Source organism: Eurytemora carolleeae, unplaced genomic scaffold (genome assembly GCF_000591075.1).
Source record: "Eurytemora carolleeae unplaced genomic scaffold, Eaff_2.0 scaffold1659, whole genome shotgun sequence".
NCBI classification, from domain to species: domain Eukaryota; kingdom Metazoa; phylum Arthropoda; class Copepoda; order Calanoida; family Temoridae; genus Eurytemora; species Eurytemora carolleeae.
Window position 1 is genome coordinate 39,709 of NW_019397547.1, and position 19,060 is coordinate 58,768.

The 19,060-nt window shown below is 34.0% G+C and overlaps 3 protein-coding genes across 5 annotated transcripts in view; all 3 read right to left on the reverse strand.

Moving 5' to 3' along the window:
* Positions 1-248, reverse strand: part of LOC111714842 (LDLR chaperone boca) — a 6,417-nt gene extending 6,169 nt beyond the window's left edge. Inside the window, exon 1 of the mRNA XM_023490045.1 lies at positions 75-248. Within this exon, the coding sequence (XP_023345813.1) occupies positions 75-178 (104 nt within the window). The 5' untranslated portion in view covers positions 179-248. The remainder of the gene's footprint in view (positions 1-74) is intronic.
* A 3,861-nt stretch (positions 249-4,109) lies between these two features.
* On the reverse strand, positions 4,110-11,966 carry LOC111714843 (serine/arginine repetitive matrix protein 1). 3 transcript variants are annotated; one of them, XM_023490048.1, is made up of 9 exons: positions 11,573-11,966; positions 9,800-10,608; positions 8,168-9,081; positions 7,628-8,108; positions 6,853-7,585; positions 6,355-6,458; positions 5,597-5,639; positions 5,082-5,135; positions 4,110-4,695 (listed from the first exon to the last, which is right to left on the reverse strand). In XM_023490048.1, exons 3-9 carry the CDS (start codon positions 8,190-8,192, stop codon positions 4,609-4,611), a joined length of 1,527 nt encoding a protein of 508 aa, XP_023345816.1. In that variant the 5' UTR covers positions 8,193-9,081; positions 9,800-10,608; positions 11,573-11,966; the 3' UTR covers positions 4,110-4,608. The 3 variants fall into 3 exon arrangements, with proteins under 3 accessions (XP_023345816.1, XP_023345815.1, XP_023345814.1); XM_023490047.1 differs by having other exon boundaries at positions 6,853-8,108; positions 11,755-11,965; XM_023490046.1 differs by having other exon boundaries at positions 6,853-8,108; positions 11,573-11,965.
* Positions 11,967-15,597: 3,631 nt separating this feature from the next.
* Positions 15,598-16,509, reverse strand: LOC111714836 (uncharacterized). The gene is made up of 2 exons (XM_023490036.1): positions 16,446-16,509; positions 15,598-15,974 (listed from the first exon to the last, which is right to left on the reverse strand). The coding sequence occupies exons 1-2, from the start codon at positions 16,507-16,509 to the stop codon at positions 15,598-15,600; spliced, it is 441 nt and encodes a 146-aa protein (XP_023345804.1).
* Between the last annotated feature and the right edge of the window lie 2,551 nt (positions 16,510-19,060).

Here is a 19,060-nt window from a genome sequence, read left to right on the forward strand (position 1 = left end):
GGGGGGGGGGGGGGTCTAAAAATCGTATACTAGGAAATTACCAAATTACCTAATTTTCAGTGTGAAAAACAAACCTGTAATCTCGGACATCTTTTTTAGCCCAATCTGGTTTATCTTCTTTAGGAGCTTTCTTGGTTAAAGCAACGCTAAAAGCCAACGTTAACACAAGCAATCGCATTTTGAACTAAAAAAATAAATAACAGATGTAATGGACCCAGATATTATACCACTCTCTACAGCAGAAAAATAAGTTTACTGATGAATTAGAGAACGATACGTGGCATTCAGCATCGAATACACGAACACTGCGGGATTTTTGAAATCTGTTTGTGAAACAAGCACGCCGCGGAAACTTGGTAAACACAATATTCACACAACAGCAAATATTTAAATTTATTTTAATTAAATGATTTAAATTTTTAATAACTTTTGCCATTTCCCTGAAATCTTAAATGAATTTTATTTTATTTCTGAGGAAGGGAAGGCACACATCCCAGGAAACCTTTTAGCCGACTAAATATGCCGATGGCAAAAAAGTCTGGTAAATAATTCTGGACTTTATATGTTCAACATCACTTTGTCAGAGACTAAATATTTGCAGGGATGGAAGAATACAGTGGACGTTTACTGTGGCCCAATGACTTTAATTTTTGTGCAATTGAAAGGACTGATGTCATAATTTTAGGTTAAACTTCACAATTGTAAGGGGCTGAAGACATGATTTCAGGTAAAAGTGGCATGTCTTATCCACAACCAGAGGTGTATTCAGGGGGGTCTATGGGGGCTCCTGGATCAGTAAAATCTCTGATTTCCAGGGTTTTTTGGCCCCACTGGATGCTACACCCCTTTAATCAAAGTTTTCATTGTTTAAATTCTATAAACCATTAGGCGCTTAAAACTGAAATGCTCAAAGGCTGAGTCAGACCATAAATATAAAAGAGTGATATTTCATTTCAAATGGTGTCTAAGTCTAACTCCATCTAGGTTGAATGAGCATGTACCCTTATACTTAAGGCAGTTGCCATTCTCTGTTGCGCGCAATGCTCTGTGAAATTCCAAAACAGAGAGAGGGGGATTGAATTTTGTAGATCCAGGAAAATAATATCTGTGGAATGCCTGCGTAGAGACTGGCAGCATGGTGGGGTCTTAAATGTAAGACATGTGGCCACAGTGACCAGCCCAGAAAGTGTCATAACTTAACCTAGCCAGTGGCCGCAGCGCTCGGCCCCCTGCCTGTTCTAGCCGCAGTGCTCGGCCCACAAAGTGTCTTAACCTAACCTAACCCTAAATAAATACTAATTTAATTATTTTTCTGGATCTACAAAATTCAATCCCCCTCTCTCTGTTTTGGAATTTCACGGAGCATTGCGCGCAACGTAGAATGGCAGCTGTCTATACTTAAAGCTGAGATAACCATTTGGTGTAACCATCTTTTTTGAGTGTTTAAATCCTATTAGAGCAACAGTGAGGAAGAATTGCTGTTTTTCTTACTAAATATTTTTTGAATTCTGAGAATTTCTTTCATTGTCACCGCAAAAAAAAATCTTCATTCACTTAAAAAAAATTAAACCTAAATTAAAAATAATGAATATCATTTGATTCTGGACCTTTGTCTGAGTAAGATCAAACTTGGATAAAAGAGCAACTCCCCAAATTGACTCTATATATGTCGTGTAGATATTGGGTTAAAAACTGTCAAAAAGTTGATTTTAGGATGTCAAAAGCGGTGCAGAACTCAAACATGAGCGGGGAGCCTGGAGCTGCCATCCCTTCCTCGTTGCAAAAAGAAAAATAATTCTTCCCTACATTTTTTATTATATTTTAATTACAAATGCAAACAGATAATTATTAAACATATATCCATGAATTGTTTAAGTGTAAATAAAAGATTTGTACTAAAATTGACTGTGACGATTATGACATGACGTGGCCTAACAAAGTTTAAACAATTGCAGTTGGTCAATGGGTCATTGAGTTCATTGAGTACGTCGAGCAGGTTTTAATTTCATCCTTAAAAAACCTGTAGCAAGATCTAGAACACCGCTTTCTCTAAAACTTGGATTTTACCAACTATTAAGATGGTTTTTGTTTTCCCGGAGAAAGAATAATTTAATTCAGTTTCAAGCTTGATTTTTTAAATTCCGGCCAATATCCCAGTCATCCCAGAGCCCGAAATTGAGTATCGTTGAACGAAATTCCCGAGTTCACTTTTTGGGGTCTTAACGTTTGTGAACAAACTAAATAAAATAATATTTCATAACACAAATATTGATATCCACAATGCTGCCTAACCACATTCATGACTGAATTAACATGATTGTCATGTTTATTGTTTAGCAGAAAACCAAGTAAAAAAAATTCATTTTAGTTTCGATTGCTTCATCAAATGAAAAGTCTTTTAAAAACATGGCATATATACACTTTACGGATGAAACTTCCAGTGTGTCAATTTTCTTCAACTTCTTCCTGAATTCAATACTTGAGGAACTGCTCTAGTTGAATTGAACCAGGGCGGTTCCAAAGATTATTTTATTTGCAGGGTGGCCAAAACTTTTTTGAAAAAATCCGTACAAAAATTCGTACATTTTCAGAGGAAATCCGTACAATCCGTACAATTTTTGAAAAAAAAATCCGTACAATCCGTACAATTTTCGAAAAAAAATCCGTACATTTTTTTGAAAAAATCCGTACAATTTTCGAAAAAATCCCTGCAATCCGTACATTTAAGAAAAATAAAACCATTTTTGAAAATATTATTCAACGAGAATAGAGAACTAGAGAACCAGAGAACCAGAGAACAAGAAAACAAGAGAACCAAAGAAAAAGAAAACCAGAGAACCAGAGAACTAGAGAAACAGAGAACCAGCGAACTAGAGAACCAGAGAACCAGAGAACTAGAGAACCAGAGAACCTGAGAACTAGAGAACTAGATAATAGAGAACTAGAGAACCAGAGAATCAGAGAACCAGAGAACTAAAGAACTAGAGAACTAGATAATAGAGAACTAGAGTAGAGAACTAGAGAACTAGAGAACTAGAGAAACAGAGAATTAGAGAACTAGAGAACCAGAGAACCAGAGAACCAGAAAACCAGAGAACCAGAGAACTAGAGAACTAAAGAGCGTTGACTCTAATTTCTAAAACTGTTTAGATCGGTGTGAATTAGGCCATTTATCAAACAAACGATTAGAATTAGAAAGAGTAGAGTGTAGATTTAGGATCTAATATAATTAAAATTAGCGTGGTACAGGGGTTGCAAACTCAATTAAAAGAAAGTTAATATTAAACTAAAAATGAAAAGACTTACAGATAAACGAAAGAAACCTGAGAGGATGTCCTCAGATCTGATAAAGAGACAGATAGATAGATAGATAAACAGACAGACAGATAGATAGACAGATAAATAGACAGAGAAACAGATAGACACATACACATATAGATAAACAGGAGACAGATAGGACATATAAACAGATAGATAAAAAGATAGATAAACTGACATGCAGATAGATATACAGATGGATAGACAGATAGCTAGACATATAGCTAGACAGATAGCTAGACAGATAGCTAGACAGATTGCTAGACAGGTAGCTAGACAGATAGATAGACAGAAAGCTAGACAGATAGCTAGACAGTTAGCTAGACAGATAGCCATAAAGATAAACATATTCTCAAATGAACACTTATTTCTGGAACATATTCTCAAATGAACACTTCTGGGACATATCTCGAAAATTATGAATGAATTTTGATTGTCAATTGAAACATTAATCAATCTAATATTATTTAGAATGCAGAAAATAAGTTAAACTAACCTCATTTTGACGAGAATTTTTTTTTGAAATTTTCATGTAAAATTTGCTGAAATGAGTGAAAATTAAAAAAAAACGGTGTATTTCCAGGATAAAAATCCGTACAATTTGAAAAAAAATCCGTACAATCCGTACAATTTTAGGGTTACAAATAAAAAAATCCGTACAATCCGTACATTTTGGCCACCCTGTATTTGCTCATTGATCTGTTTCATGGTGTAAAATGTGTTCTAATTAAAAATCCCGGAATTATCAAGCATTCTGTATCTATGCTTCTCTAAGAAAAACAACATTTTTCATCAAAGTTTATTTTAACAGTGAATTTTAATCACACGATATATTGGCATAATAAAATTTACTAATATTTGCAGTGGGCAACGTGCATACTGCAATAAAACAAACACTTTCCAACATATTTGTAAATAGGACACAAAATATTCTTATTTATCAGCCGGGTTGATATGGAATATTATTATCCGGGAAGGCATACAGTAAGTAAAAAGTTTAAAAATATCGTTCCAGGCTAAGCATGAACATCTTTGTCTCAGTAAAAAACAGGGTTTGGTACAAATATTCGTCAAAATATGAATGAATAGTTTCGTAAAGGAAGCTTAGAAACTGATGATTAAATGCCATAGAACATAAATGTTAGAAAAGAAACGTTGCTTATTTGCAAAGACATTACCATATTTAAAAACTCCCCTTGCGATGACATTAACATATTAAACATGCCACTAGTAATTTTCAATTGTACATATTTAACTCGGTGGTTTAATGCTTAAGCCACAAACAATTCGTTACTCCATCTTAACAGGCAGGTTTTCACAATACTCTATCTTAACAGGCAGCTTTTCACCATACACAAGTTTATGATCTTCTGCTTTCTAAAATAATAAAAAAAATTCACGCGATTCACAAGATTTTAATAACATAGGATTATGAATAGAATATTACAACCTTTTCATGTAATTGCACTTTTCGAATCGCCCCCCCCCCCCAAAAAAAAAAATAAAATATTTAATTTTTAAAGAATACTAATTTTGCCGAGAATTTACATCATACTGATATAATCCCTTGACATAAAACAAACCTCGGCCACAGACTCTAATTTTCAATCCCTTTATCTTTGCAACCCAATGTCGTATTTGTACTTATAGACGATGCTTTCGGTTAAAATCAATTAATAATCAACATTTTGAAAAAACCATCAGGTTGAAAAGATATAGGAGTCAGAAAATTTTAGTTTGTTGCCAAGACTCAATTCCTTTACCTGGTTCAATTTTTGACCCATTTTCAATCCGGACTCTGTGATCTTATATTCATCCTGCATTTGAAGGAATATCAAAACAAATAATTACTATGGCAAATATAGTTTAGAACAAACAAAGCTAATAATTTCAAACCAAACTTATGCATCCAAACCAAACTTATATATCCAAACCAAACTTATATATCCAAAACAAACTTATATATCCAAACCAAACTTATATATCCAAACCAAACCTATACATCCAAACTAAACTAAAAATACAAACAAAAATGAATGTACACAAAACTCACAAATACTTCCAAACTTATAAATACAAACCAAACCTCTGATAAAAACCAAACTAATAAATAAAAAACCCAAACTTTTATACAAAAAACCAACTGAAAAAAACCTAAAATGGAAACACACAAAACCCAAAAATACAAAACAAACTCATAAGCACAATCGAACAGTTTAAATCCAAAACTTAAATTCAAACCCAAATAGCATATCTTAAGTTTTAAATATTCATTTTCCTTGGTTTTCAGAATCCACCCTTTACCCTGAAGACTCCGAGAACTTGAAGAGATTCAATTCGAATTTTTTAAAATGCAGTTTTTTTATATTTCTTTAAAAGATCAACCTTTGGCATTTAAATGAATGAATTTCTCTAGAGCCCGTGATTTTAAAAATTCGTGAAAATACACGGCTCTGATCTAAGCTTTCGTTGGGCCTTATTTACGACTTGAGCTGTTGGATTCAGGCTGCATCTTATTTTCCACAGAGTTGAGTTCAAAAAACTGTTTTTTTCTATTTGGCGGATTTTCATGGTAGGAATTAGCGCATTTCGTGTTTTTATGAGAACAAGACTCAACCTTGAGCCTTATTCTCCAGTAAAACCAACCAAGTTCGGTTTTATTTTCATTGGGCCTAACTCTTTAATTCGAGTCGAAGATCTGACAGCTGTCAATCACACGACACAAGCAGTCGTCAGAGTTGGGTCGAAGGTCAGGTCTTAATAAATTGGGTCGAAGTTTTTAAACCGCGGGCTCAGATAAAATAGGCAAAGTCCGAAATATCAAAGTCCTAGATAAGCTAGGATCAAAGTTTACACATCAGGCTCTAATGAAATAATGTTTTAGAAAGACAGACCATGAACATTAAACATCGAAGAAACATTTTCTATTCCTCAAAGCTAAATCAAAACAAACAAAAAACCCTTGAAAATTTTACTGAAAAAAATTATTTAAAGTTTAAATAGATATGTTTTTAGCTAATGTGAATTGTAACATTCCTAAGAGCAGCTTCTACAGCATGGAACCCCGGGTGTCTGTCTTGAAACTTGGTCTGGATCAATTTCTGGATCTTAAGTTTAGTATAGCTCTCATCCTCCCGTCCCTGTAAATATAATGATTCTGTGTATTCCTTAAAAGCAGAAAACCAAACAAAATAAAAAAAAAAACATTGATAACTCGCCTCAAATTCTGATTATGCAATCAGAGTTGGAAACAATGTACAACGATGTACAATGAAATATACAACGGTCAACAACATCAGACTGATAAGACATTTGGGTTAGAAAATTGGAGTTTGAGGCACATAATAACCCACGTTGTAGCTCTGCATATATATAGAAGAAAGGAAAGTAAGAGATATCTTAACAATTTCATAACGCATATTATATCTATAACATGATAAAGTATTTTAGTTTTACTGTATACTGGTTAAGGATTAAAAAATTCATTTAAAAAAATCGATTTTGAATATAAAAATCATAATTTAGGTTTCTTTCCTGATGGACTTGTGCTAGAGCTCTTAAAATGAGTCCGGGTGCACGGTTAAACTGAGGATCTCGTTGCTTAGGACCTGGTGCCCTTTCTGATGTATAGAAACCAGAAGGGTTCATCTGGATTAATCCGTTCAGGTGTTGTGAGTACCCAAAATGACTGGATGAACTCTGTTGGCATTTGTCCCCGGATCCGTCTTTGACACGAGTTCTCTGAGTTAGTCTTTCGTTGGATAAGTCTCTGTCCGGATTTCTCTGGTTTAGACTTTCATGGGATCTGTGTTTGTCCGGAGTTCCCTGGTTTTGTCTTTCGTGGGATCTGTCTCCATCCGGAGTTCTCTGGTTTTGTCTTTCAAGAGATCTGTCTAAGTCCAGAGCTATCTGGTATGGTCTTTCGAGAGATCTGTCTCCCTCCGGAGTTCTCTGGTATTGTCTTTCGAGAGATCTGTCTCCGTCCGGAGTTCTCTGGTTTCGTCTTTCGAGAGATCTGTCTCTGTCCGGAGTTCTCTGGTTTAGTTTTTCATGGGATCTGTCTCTGTCTGGAGTTCTCTGGTTTCGTCTTTCGTGAGATCTGTCTCCGTCCGGAGTACTCTGGTTTCGTCTTTCATGGGGTCTGTCTCTGTTTGGAGTTCTCTGGTTTCGTCTTTCGTGAGATCTGTCTCCGTTCGGAGTACTCTGGTTTCGTCTTTCATGGGGTCTGTCTCTGTCTGGAGTTCTCTGGTTTCGTCTTTCATGGGATCTGTCTCTGTCTGGAGTTCTCTGGTTTCGTCTTTCATGGGATCTGTCTCTGTCTGGAGTTCTCTGGTTTGGTCTTTCATGGGATCTGTCTCTGTTTGATTTATTTTCCCTATAACCAGATCTGCGTTCAGGTGATGAATTCCTGTTTCTCCTTTCATGAGATCTGCATCTAGGTGATGAATTCCTGTGTCTCCTTTCATGAGATCTGCGTCTAGGTGATGAATTCCTGTTTCTCCTTTCATGAGATCTGCGTCTAGGTGATGAATTCCTGTGTCTCCTTTCATGAGATCTGCGTCTAGGTGATGAATTCCTGTCTCCTTTCATGAGATCTGCGTCTAGGTGATGAATTCCTGTTTCTCCTTTCATGAGATCTGCGTCTAGGTGATGCGTTATTGCGTCCCTTTTCACAAGATTTACCCCCAGGTGATGAATTCCCGTCTCTCCTTTCACGAAATTTGTGAATGGGTGGTGAACCATTTTGTTTCTGATCTGCAGAACTGTGACCACCGTAATTAGAACCCGACCTAATAAAAACATTCATTATAGTACCTTATTTGTGTTTTAAATTTCTCATTTTCAATACCTGTTTCGTACATCAACATTTCCATGCTGATCTTTTACTTCGTGAGAAAACCAGCATTTCCTCCCATGTTTGCAGTATCCTTTTGAGAAGTACCTGCATGGTATTGGTTTACTCATTTTTCTGAAATATTATCATTTCACCATCTCCAGTTTGTAGATTGTTAAAAAATCCCAAATACTTAAATCACAATTTTATTTTCTAGGTGAGGTAAGATATTTATCTTCTTCTCCTCTTTTCTTTTTCTATTTTCCTTTCCATAATCTTCCTCGTACGTTTCCATTAGAGTTCTACTTGTTTAATTAAACTCCACTTAATCAGATGGATTCAAACTTCTGCTTTAAAATCCTTAAATTTTTTATAAAAGTTTTATCCGTCTTGTTAATGGCGCCAAGTAGTTTTACAATAGATAGCTGTTTAGGCTGGATTGCTTGTTTACGCCGGATTTCTGGTTCGTGTTGGATTTCTGGTTCGTCTTGGATTTATGGTTTACGCTGGATTGCTTGTTTATGCTGGTTTGCTTGTTTACGCTGGAATGCTTGTTTACGCTGGATTGCTTGTTACACTGAATTGCTTGTTTATGCTGGATTGTTGGTTTTTTGCTGGATTGTTGGTTTAAGCTGGATTGCTTGTTTATCCTGGATTGCTGGTTTACGCTGGATTGCTGGTTTATGCTGGATTGCTTGTTTATGCTGGATTGCTGGTTATGCTGGATTGCTTGTTTACGCTAGATTATTGGTTTATGCTGGATTGCTTGTTTACGCAGGATTGCTGGTTTTATGCTGGATTGCAATTGTTTACGCTGGATTGCTTGTTTACGCTGGATTGCTTGTTTACGCTGGATTGCTTGTTTTAGCTGGATTTCTGGTATTCGCAAGATTGCTGGTTTATGCTGAATTGCTGGTTTCCTCTGAACCCTAAAATAATTCTATGTTCATTTAATCATGGGTTGGTAGAAAATCAGAATTAGCTCTTTAAAAGAAACTGTAAGCGTAATTTCAAGTAAACCTCCATGAAAATATGACAATGTCTTAAACACAACCATATCCTTAAAAGCTATATCTGATCAAGCATGAATATTAATTTTTATATTTTTTTAACCCAGAATAGGAGACAATTTTTTCCTTATTATTGATCAAATAAAGGTTGCCATCTTTGCATGAAGGGTCACTTTGAATTAAACTTACAATCCCTTTAACCAATAGGCATCTCATTATATTGGTGACTGGCATTAACAACTGTGCAGTGAATATTTAGTTCAACTTTAAAGCTGAGCGCTATCCTCTTCAAAAGTTTTGTACTCGGACTTTTAAGATAAGGGAAACAGAATACTTTTCCGATTTAATGCTGGATTTTACTTCAAACGCCGTGATGATATACAAACAATAAAAAAACGTCACAAGATATTTTTCCATATTATATAATTATATAATTGATGGCTATGAATAAGTATTAAAAAATATAAAAATCACTCTTTTAACTTAAAATTTTAAATGAAGTTTTAAAAAAGATCGAGAAGAGGCAATTATATGCTTAATTGTGAACAAAAATTGAAAGAGAGATTGAGAAGGATTGCTTCAATGGTTGTATTATTTTAATGAATATATACAATATACATGGAACATGTGATGTTACCTGTTCTAATTTTTAAAGTTTTTGATCCTTCTTGATGAATTAAACAGACACACAACCTTTCCCGTCCACGTTCAATGTGCAAGTGGAGGTTTTAAGACATGTATTCGCCATTAAAGTTTCCACTTTTCGGAGATTTTGTGTCCGATTTCGGGAATATGAGTTCGATTTCAGGAACTTGTCCGATTTCAGGAGTATTTTCTGACTTCGGGAACTTTTTGTCCGATTTCGAGAGCACGTTTCTGACTTTGGGAGTATATTTCCGACTTCGGGACCTTGTCCGATTTCGGGAGTATGCTTCCGACTGTTGTTTCTTTTATTGCTGTTCCTGCTGTTGTTTATTTTTTTGCTGTTTCTGCTGTAGATTCTTTTTTTGATGTTCTATCTGTTGTTTCTTTAATTACTGTTCCTGTTGTTGTTTCTTTTACTGCTATTTCTGCTGTTGTTTCCATTTGTGCTGTCCCTTTTGTTGTTTCTTTTAATGCTGTTCCTGCTGTTGTTTCTTTTATTCCTGTTCCTGCTGTTGTTTCTATTGTTGCTGTTTTCGTTGTTTTTTCTACTATTGCTGTTGTATCTATTTTTGATGTTCCTGCTGTTGTTTCTATTCTTGCTATTTTCGTTGTTTTTTCTACCATTGCTGTTGTTTCTATTTTTTGCTGTTCCTGCTGTTGTTCCTTTTAATGCTGTTGATTCTTTTGTTTTTTGACTTCAGAGCTTTTATAGTAAATTTCAAGGAGCTCCATGTGTTTATTTCCAGGCTTCAGGATTTAGATTTTCTCATTGTTTGTCTCTATGTTTCCATCTCTTTTTGTCTGAAAGTAAAGAACGTTTTTAATGAATAATAAAAAATGAATAAATTCAATTAAATCAAAGGTCAAAAATACATTTCATTGCTTTTAATGCCTAAGTTTGTGTTATATTTTCTCAGTAAAGGAATTGAGTTTTTGCAAAATCTCTGATTTTCTTTAATACTAATATTTTTGCAACGGATGTTTAAGACACCTTTGATATTTCGAAGTTTGAAATCTGTTAGATTAAATAATTTAAATTTGAAATATCCATAGACTACCATCAGGTTGCAATGAAATAGGGATTAAAAAATTGAGTTTGAGGTAAAAATTACATATATGACTTGACAATTATGTCATTCTTAAGTGTATCAATTTGAACTAAGAGCATGAGCGAAGTTCATCGGAACTTTAATCGGAACAAAACAAACTCCGATCGGAACAATTTTCTTTCCGATCGGAGATTTTGAATACCCGATCGGAATACCACGTGGTTGCATTAACACGGGAGTCTAATAGAAATTTGCCTTTTTCCCCTTGTAAATAGCCTTGGGGGGGGGGGGGGATTTTTGGTAGTTTATGCAACTATCTCACTATTGCTTTCCTTGCAACTGTTTGTTGTCCTTTTACTTTTTTCCATCATTTGCATAATTGTCAACATCCAAAGGAATAGTAAGTTTTCACCAAAAACTAAAAAATCTTAATCCCAATATCTTTGCAACCTGGGAGTGAAATCCTTAAAAATATTTTAAACTTAGATTATTTGATCTAACAGAGCTTGCACATATGAAATATCTAAGGTCATGTCGTTGGGTTGCAACGATCTGGGATAAGAAAATCAGAGTTTGCTTCAAAGGCTCAAGTCCTTTGCCGTTGAACTATATATCAACAACTTGTGATGAGACTATAAAATAAGTATTATGCCTTGAAATTTTTCTTTCAATGGCTTATTTCATGATTTGAAAAAGAAAAAAAAACAAGTACTGACAGTCGCAAAGAATCCTATATGTAAGGAAACAGGCAGTGTTAATTCTGTTCAGTCGTCTCTGCGGCAATGTCATCCTTTGTGGGTCCCCTAATGCTGGTCTATACAAAACTCATCTTATATTCAGTGTCAATTGATATGTTATCAATAAATTGGTTGGAGGCACGTCAATCAGGACCTCTCACCTCTGCAGTGCTTCAGAAGCTAATGCATGGTTTTCACGTGGCTGCCACCCTGTGTATGCCAACATTTTCCCGCCAGATTTAATTTCGTCATGTGTAATCTTGATAGAAGCCCGACTTCGACATGTTTATCCTTTGTCGGGGCCCGAAGTTAACATGTTTATTCTAAGTCAGAATCCGACTTCAACTTGTTGAGTCTTTGTCGGGGCCCGACTTTAACATGTTAATCTTAATCGGAGCCCGACTTCATCATGTGTATAATCTAAATATATATAAAACTGCTGTAAAAAGGCATAGTTACGCGAAATTCGCTAAAATAAAGCAATTCGAAAATTTATAAAAAATTAACTTAAATCACAAAATTAAAAAAAATTTTAAATTTATTTCAAAATTGTTTCAAGAATTCGCCTATGTATGAATTTGATTTATAATGGCCTAATGCTATATATAACACATCAAGCGTGAGGATATGTAAGAAAAATAAATCTTCAAAATAATATATTTCTTTAATTATATTCATATGCTCGCCAACGATCTTTCTAATAATCACACAGTAGGAAAATATCCTTTTTATTGAATATCATTGAAATATAGTTACAACATAAAAACTGAAAACACTTAAATATCTGAGAAATAAAACAAAATACAAGAAACTAATTTAATAGAGAGAGATACAAAGGGGGTTAGTAGAGACATTACTATATAGCCTAAAGTTGGCATAAAAGGGATCAAGCGCCAAAATTATATCCACGAATTAAAGGGGTAGTTCTATAATAAACCAGACCTGATATTAGAGCCCCTTACAGTCTGATCACTTACTCACTGCTTTAACTAAAAAATTTCGGCTTTTTTATAGTCCCAGGGGGGAGAAGGGAACTTGCGCAACTGATTTTTTGGGGTGGGTGGGTTGGCTTGGTTGAAAAAAGGTCGCCTTGGGCTACTCCCAGAAAAGGTCAAGTTGTATTGTGGCTTGAAGTGGCCTGATTGAGCCTGAACAATGCCTTAGGCTTGGCAAAATTCTGCATCTAGAACAGTCTAGATAGGCTGCTTAGTTAAATGATGTTTCGTCCACTTGGTCTATGTCTTCTTCGGGCGTATCTTCTTCAGTCTCATCCTCATCAAAAAAGATTTCAGAAGTAAAGAATTTGATAAGAAGCAAGATGTTATTGAGAAGGATTTTATTTTTTTCTCTATTTGTCATGTCTCATTTTTCTACAAAAATCATATGGGCTTGTTTTCTTTGCTTGCATATTGTAGGCTTCGGATTCAAACTATAATGTCTTAAAACACTAATTTACGAATTGTGATCCCCCCAGGTTGAATTTCTGATCGGGTCATTGTGTACAGTAGCTGTACAACAAGAAGTCTAAAATTCCAGATGCCCCCTCTATTACTAATATCTCGATGGTAGAAGTGAATCTCATTCACAAGGACAAGTTAAACTCTACACAAATATAATTAGAGATAACAGTTAGATGTCAGAGCTCGAAATTTACAAAAGTATCGTTGAACGAAACTCTCATGTTTGCTTTTTTAGGATATCTTAACAGTGTAGATTTTGATTTAAGAGATTCTAGAAAAATGGAGAATATGAAGAAACTGAATAAAAAAATAATTCATCACAAAAATATTGATATCTAAAAGCTGCTTAACCCCATTCGTAAAACCCGGGTTTTAAAACTGGTTTTCATAACGATACCCTGTCTTAAGTTTTGGAGTCAGTTAAAGTCTAGGTTATGTACACTGTACACTATACAGTACACGCTACAGAACATGTACATTTTTACAATTAGGAGAAAAAATTGTTTACCACAAAATTTCATGAAGTTCTAATCTAAAATAACAATTAGACGGGTTGTTGCCAAAGAGATTAGAATATATATATATTAGAGGGGAACTAAACTAAAAAAAAGTGTAAAACGGCCATTTTGCTGTACTGTTTCCATACTGCAGGTGTACTTCACATATTTATGTTATATAACCTTTTGGGCCCTGAAATATCATTTTATAATCTCAAATTAATATGAACCAAATTATGAAATAGGCTGGTTTCATAATTGACCAATGATCATTTCACATAGACTCTATGCCTTTCACTTTACAAACGATGATTTTCCGTTATAACTATAAATCAAATGATTGTTTTTATTCTCCTAATTCTAGTTTATTTAACAGCTTTAAATATTTCGAAATTAAAATGAATAGTCTTGGGAACATACTGTATTAATGTTCTCTACTGCACATAATTTGTGAACATTTAAATGGTTTGTACACTTTGAACTCCCTTTCAGGCTGAAAGAGACTGAAAAAATTCATACCGAGAGATTCCTTAAATTCCTCTCTAATATATATTCTATTCTCTATGGTTGGTTGTTGCAATGTACTTAACTATGCGGCAGATGTAAACTCAAGAACCAGAGCTATAAAATGATTTAAAATTAAATATTGCAGAATAAAATGGATGCAAAATAAATGATAGAGTATCTCAGATTTGTGTTCTGAATTTAAGATAGCAGTAAAAATAAAAAAAAACATTAATTCAATGTATACAATATACAGGATGATCGGACTGCACTCTTTAGAGTAGGGTGTCCAAGAATACCAACATTTTTTGATTTTCAATAAACTCCGTATTTTAGCCCATTTTCCTATAAGTCCTCTGAGCACCAAAATACACTAAAAAATTCTAAAAAATTTCTTACAGCTTTATGTAAAACTTGGATTTTGACGGATATTCGGATTTTCGCGCAAACACTAAAATTAGATTATTGTTAGCTAACATTAAGGTAGGGTTAGCTAAAATTAGCTTATTCTCAGTTAATATTCAGATAGGACTATCTATAATTAGTTTATTCTTAGTTAATATTCAGATAGGGTTAACTTAAATTAGTTTAATCTTAGTTAATATTCAGATAGGGCTAGCTAAGATTAGTTAATTTACTCTTAGGTAAAGTTCAGATAGGGTTAGCTAACATTATGTTATCAATATCTAAAACTAGTTCAATGTTAGTAGCTTTGCAGAAGAAAAAAATTTAAATTCACGATTCACAGGTTTTCAGAGTAAATATTCTCCTAAAACCAAGGTTTCAGATTAAATTTCCTCCTGGAACCAAGATTTCAGAGTAAATATTCTCCTGGAACCAAGATTTCAGAGTAAATATTCTCCTATAACCAGGGTTTTAGAGTAAATAGTCTCCTGGAACCATGATTTCAGAGTAAATAGTCTCCTGGAACAATGATTTCAGAGTAAATAGTCTCCTGGAAGCAAGATTTCAGAGTAAATAGTCTCCTGGAAGCAAGATTTCAGAGTAAATATTCTCCTAGAACCAGGTTTTTAGAGTTAATATTCTCCTGGAACCAAGGTTTCAGAGAAAATATTCTCCTAAAACCAAGGTTTCAGAGAAAATATTCTCCTAGAACCAAGGTTTCAGAGTAAATTTCCTCCTGGAACCAAGATTTGTTAATTTTCTTTTTTTTTCAACAAAAATCATAATATTTCTCAAAAACACAACAAACATTTCTGTAGAAGGAACAACTATCCAAAGATTAATTTACATCACAAAAATCAAATAAAAATGGTTTTCATCTGCTAACCTTATGAATAAAACCTAATTTCTTTAATATCTGTGAAAACATTGAATCTAAAAATAAAGAAAATTACTATTATAGTTTATAGGTAAAAAACTGTCAAAGATTATTCTGTGTAACATGGTGTCCACTTCAGTTCTTAATTATCTGTGTCCATAATTTACCTAAAGTGAAATTGAACAGAAGGATATTGGATAGGGAGAATGCTTCTAACTGCAGTAGATATTCAGAGTAACTCAAGGAATAGATTGAAGACTGTTAAGGTATACCGTACACCTTCACAGTCTTCAATCTATTCCCTGAGATACTCAGTATTTCCAGGAGACCTGAATATGTCAGATGTCTACACACTCCCAGGTTCAGTTCCTCCAGCATAAGAAGAGATACTCCTTCCTGGAATCCCTGCTCTGTTTTATTAGTCCTGGATACATCTAGAACTCTGAGAGTAAAACTGGATATTCTTAGAATCTCCTCCAGTCCTCTATCTGTCAGATTATCACACTGAATCAGCTTCAGTATCTCTAGGTTTGGAAGAGAATTTACTCCTACTCCAACCCCCGTAATGTTAGAACCAGATAATTCTAATTCTCTGATATTACTACTGGATCTGTTTAATATCTCAATCAGTCCTTGATCTGATAACAACTTCAAAAAAGTCTTCTTCTCAAATACTTTATCAAACAAACAGAAACTTATACATTTATAAAATTATAAAGTGGCGTGCTCACCCTCTATATTTACAAATAAGATAATAAACGTGATTATTAGATATTCCATGAAAGAAGAACGAGAGATAAAACTTTTTATAAATCAGCAAAACTTGGTCGCCCTATATATTTTAGCTAAGATAGCGAATTATATTATATTATATATTATATATATATTATATATTATATATCCAATAAAAGAAAACGAGAGAAAAAAACTTTAAAAAATCAGCAAGAATTATGGATAAGGGCATAAATGCATAAATGCCTGGAGCTAAAATGCATAAGTGCTTATAATGCATAAGTATTACTCTCTTAGTTTGCAGCAGCAACAACAGAGTTTGGCTAGCTTGGATTTAGCAAGTTTAAGTCCTTGAATGTTTTAATTAACTTAGGTACGGGATTCATTACGGATAATGATCTTGTTGATGTACATGAAGTACTTCATGCAGGATTTCCCCATGTCTAACCTCGTCCTAACCTAGAGAAGCTGGTACAGACTTCCAAAACGTCATTACCAGCCTCTCTAGGTTAGGAAGAGTACTGGGGAGACTATACAACTATATCTCCAGTATTCTTCATTATATGAACAGAAATATATCTTAGTTGATTATTGGAGAACACCAATAACACGATATCCTTCTCATCCTTCTGTACTCCACTCATTCTCTACTTCTCCCACCATACAACCATATACTGATAGTTTCCAGTTCCTTGTGTTTTTTGAATAAGTATTTGAACACTCAGGATCAACCCCTATACTGATAGTTTCCAGTTCCTCGTGTTTTTTGAATAAGTATTTGAACACTCAGGATCAAACCCTATACTGATAGTTTCCAGTTCCTCGTGTTTTTTGAATAAGTATTTGAACACTCAGGATCAAACCCTATACTGATAGTTTCCAGTTCCTCGTGTTTTTTGAATAAGTATTTGAACACTGGACCACAACTAGGAGTATTCAACCACCAGATTTTTAACTCGAAAAAGAAAACCTATGAAATATTTTCTCAAGTAATACATCATTTTAACAAAAGAACAAAAAAAAATATTGAGTCAGTATTTTTAGCCTGAAATAATAATGACCAAGACCAGAAATTAAAATTTTTCAGATTTCCAATTCCGAAATCAAATTTTACAGATTTATTTAAAATTATAAATTTTGTATAAGAAGTCGTTTCACAATTATTTTTATTGTTTTCCTTAATCAAAATATCAAATTTTACATCATCGATATTTCTCAGAAAGAACTTAAGTTTTGCCCTTAAATACATTAGCAACATTTTATGAATCTGATTATAGCATTAACAAAAAATTATTTTCAGAGGTTGAGATATGGAAAAAAAATGTGTATATTTCAACCTATGCATATTGTAAGATTGAATAGTGTAAATTTGAAATATCATCATGTTGCAAAGATATAGGGATTAGAAAAATCGAGTTTGTGTGTAAACATAAACGTTGCATTATGATCAATTATTGATCATAGCAATTTTTATGCACAATTTTAAAAAAACCCTCAATTTTCAACCCATTTATGTTTTCTTTAGATATTTCAACTCAGTTCTTACCACAATCTGAGACTTTCTAATCCATATATATTATATATATACCCAATTTTGTAGACTTAAGATATACTATGAATTCTGTAATATTAGATAATCTTGATGAAAATATCAAAGGTCTGTTCCATCAAGTTTTTTTGTCTTTCAAGTGATCTTGTACTAATTGTTTATTCAATATCTTTGAAGTAGTGATTACTCTTCCCAAACCCTGACTTTCTTATCCTTATATCTTTGAAACCTTTCATTGTAAGTCTTAAATTTTAAACTAAAACTTTGCTAGATCAAAGTTAGTAATAGTAAAGGTTTACACCATCATGTTCCGAAGATAAAAGGATAGAGCTTGCTGCTTAAATAGTGTGTTTTGTTCAGTCTGACAAATCTGAGACAGAAAACACTCGGATTTTATAAAGGTTGTTACAAAAACCAAACACTTCACACTTTTTTTTTCTCTCAGAGGCATAATTTTTACCCGATCATAATGATATTAATAGCACAAGGTCTGTATGTGGTTAGGGCTATGTAAAAAACAAAATTTGGATTTGGTCCACTCTGTTCTAAATAAATGCTCTTTGTCTCTTGGGGGGATGGAACTGATTAGCCTACGCGGGAGAGCCTTTTCCCGCCTTACTTTGCTTCAGTTAATAGACGTTTTTTTTTATTTCTTTCTTGCAACCTTCTTTTTTATTATGACTTTATTACTCTTAATTATATAAAAATATTGTTAAACTTTATGGACTTTAATTTAAACTATTGCTGACAGCATGAGAGGAGCTGGCAGCGGTGGCTGTGGATAAAGTAATTCTTTTTTGAAATAAAATATGGTCCTATCATCTACCAGTAATGGTCGTCGGCCGCTGTTCTCCTTGTTGAAGAAGAAGTGAAGGAACTGGTTCTGCATTTGCTTGTAAATGGTGGGCTACAGTATCCTCCCAATAGGTGTTGGGTTAAATTACCTCCACCCTGAAGTTGACATCTAGTAATTTAACAAAACTATTCAGAGTTTTAGGGTTATATTGAATACCTTTTAACAGATTCTTGTCATTTTTAAGCCAGTTCTGGAACATTTTTAGCTTTTCAAATGTATTTTTTTTGCACGTAGGGTTATAGGTTCCACCCCCCCCAAGAGACAAGGAGCAATTTTTCAGAGCAGGGTTGACCCAATTCGATAATTTTTGTTATCACATAGTCCTAACATCCTAGAGACATTATTATATTAATTTTGTTTTGATCAGGTGAAATTTTAGCGTGTGAAAGTGTGAAGTGTTAGGCTTTTTTAACACCCTTTACTATACACAACAATATAAAATCTAGGTACCTTCGGTTTCTCTCCTATAGTCAGGGCTGGAGGAGAACGTATTGTTTCGCTACTTAGCGAATTCCCTAAAGACCTAATGAAATCTATAAGTACCGAGTGGTATTTCTCTGGATAGGATTGTAAGGCTTCCTTCTCTC

Excerpts from the sequence above, each read along its gene's own strand:
- LOC111714843 (XM_023490047.1), bottom strand. The coding sequence starts at position 8,192 with ATGGAAATGTTGATGTACGAAACAG. Across the intron at positions 8,109-8,167 it reads AATGTTGATGTACGAAACAG|GTCGGGTTCTAATTACGGTG; the intron begins GTATTGAAAATG and ends TGTTTTTATTAG. Across the intron at positions 5,640-6,354 it reads GCTGTAGAAGCTGCTCTTAG|TTCTCGGAGTCTTCAGGGTA; the intron begins GAATGTTACAAT and ends AATCTCTTCAAG.
- LOC111714836 (XM_023490036.1), bottom strand. The coding sequence starts at position 16,509 with ATGGGGAAATCCTGCATGAAGTACTTCATGTACATCAACAAGATCATT. Across the intron at positions 15,975-16,445 it reads CATTATCCGTAATGAATCCC|ATCAAGGACTGATTGAGATA; the intron begins GTACCTAAGTTA and ends AGTTGTTATCAG.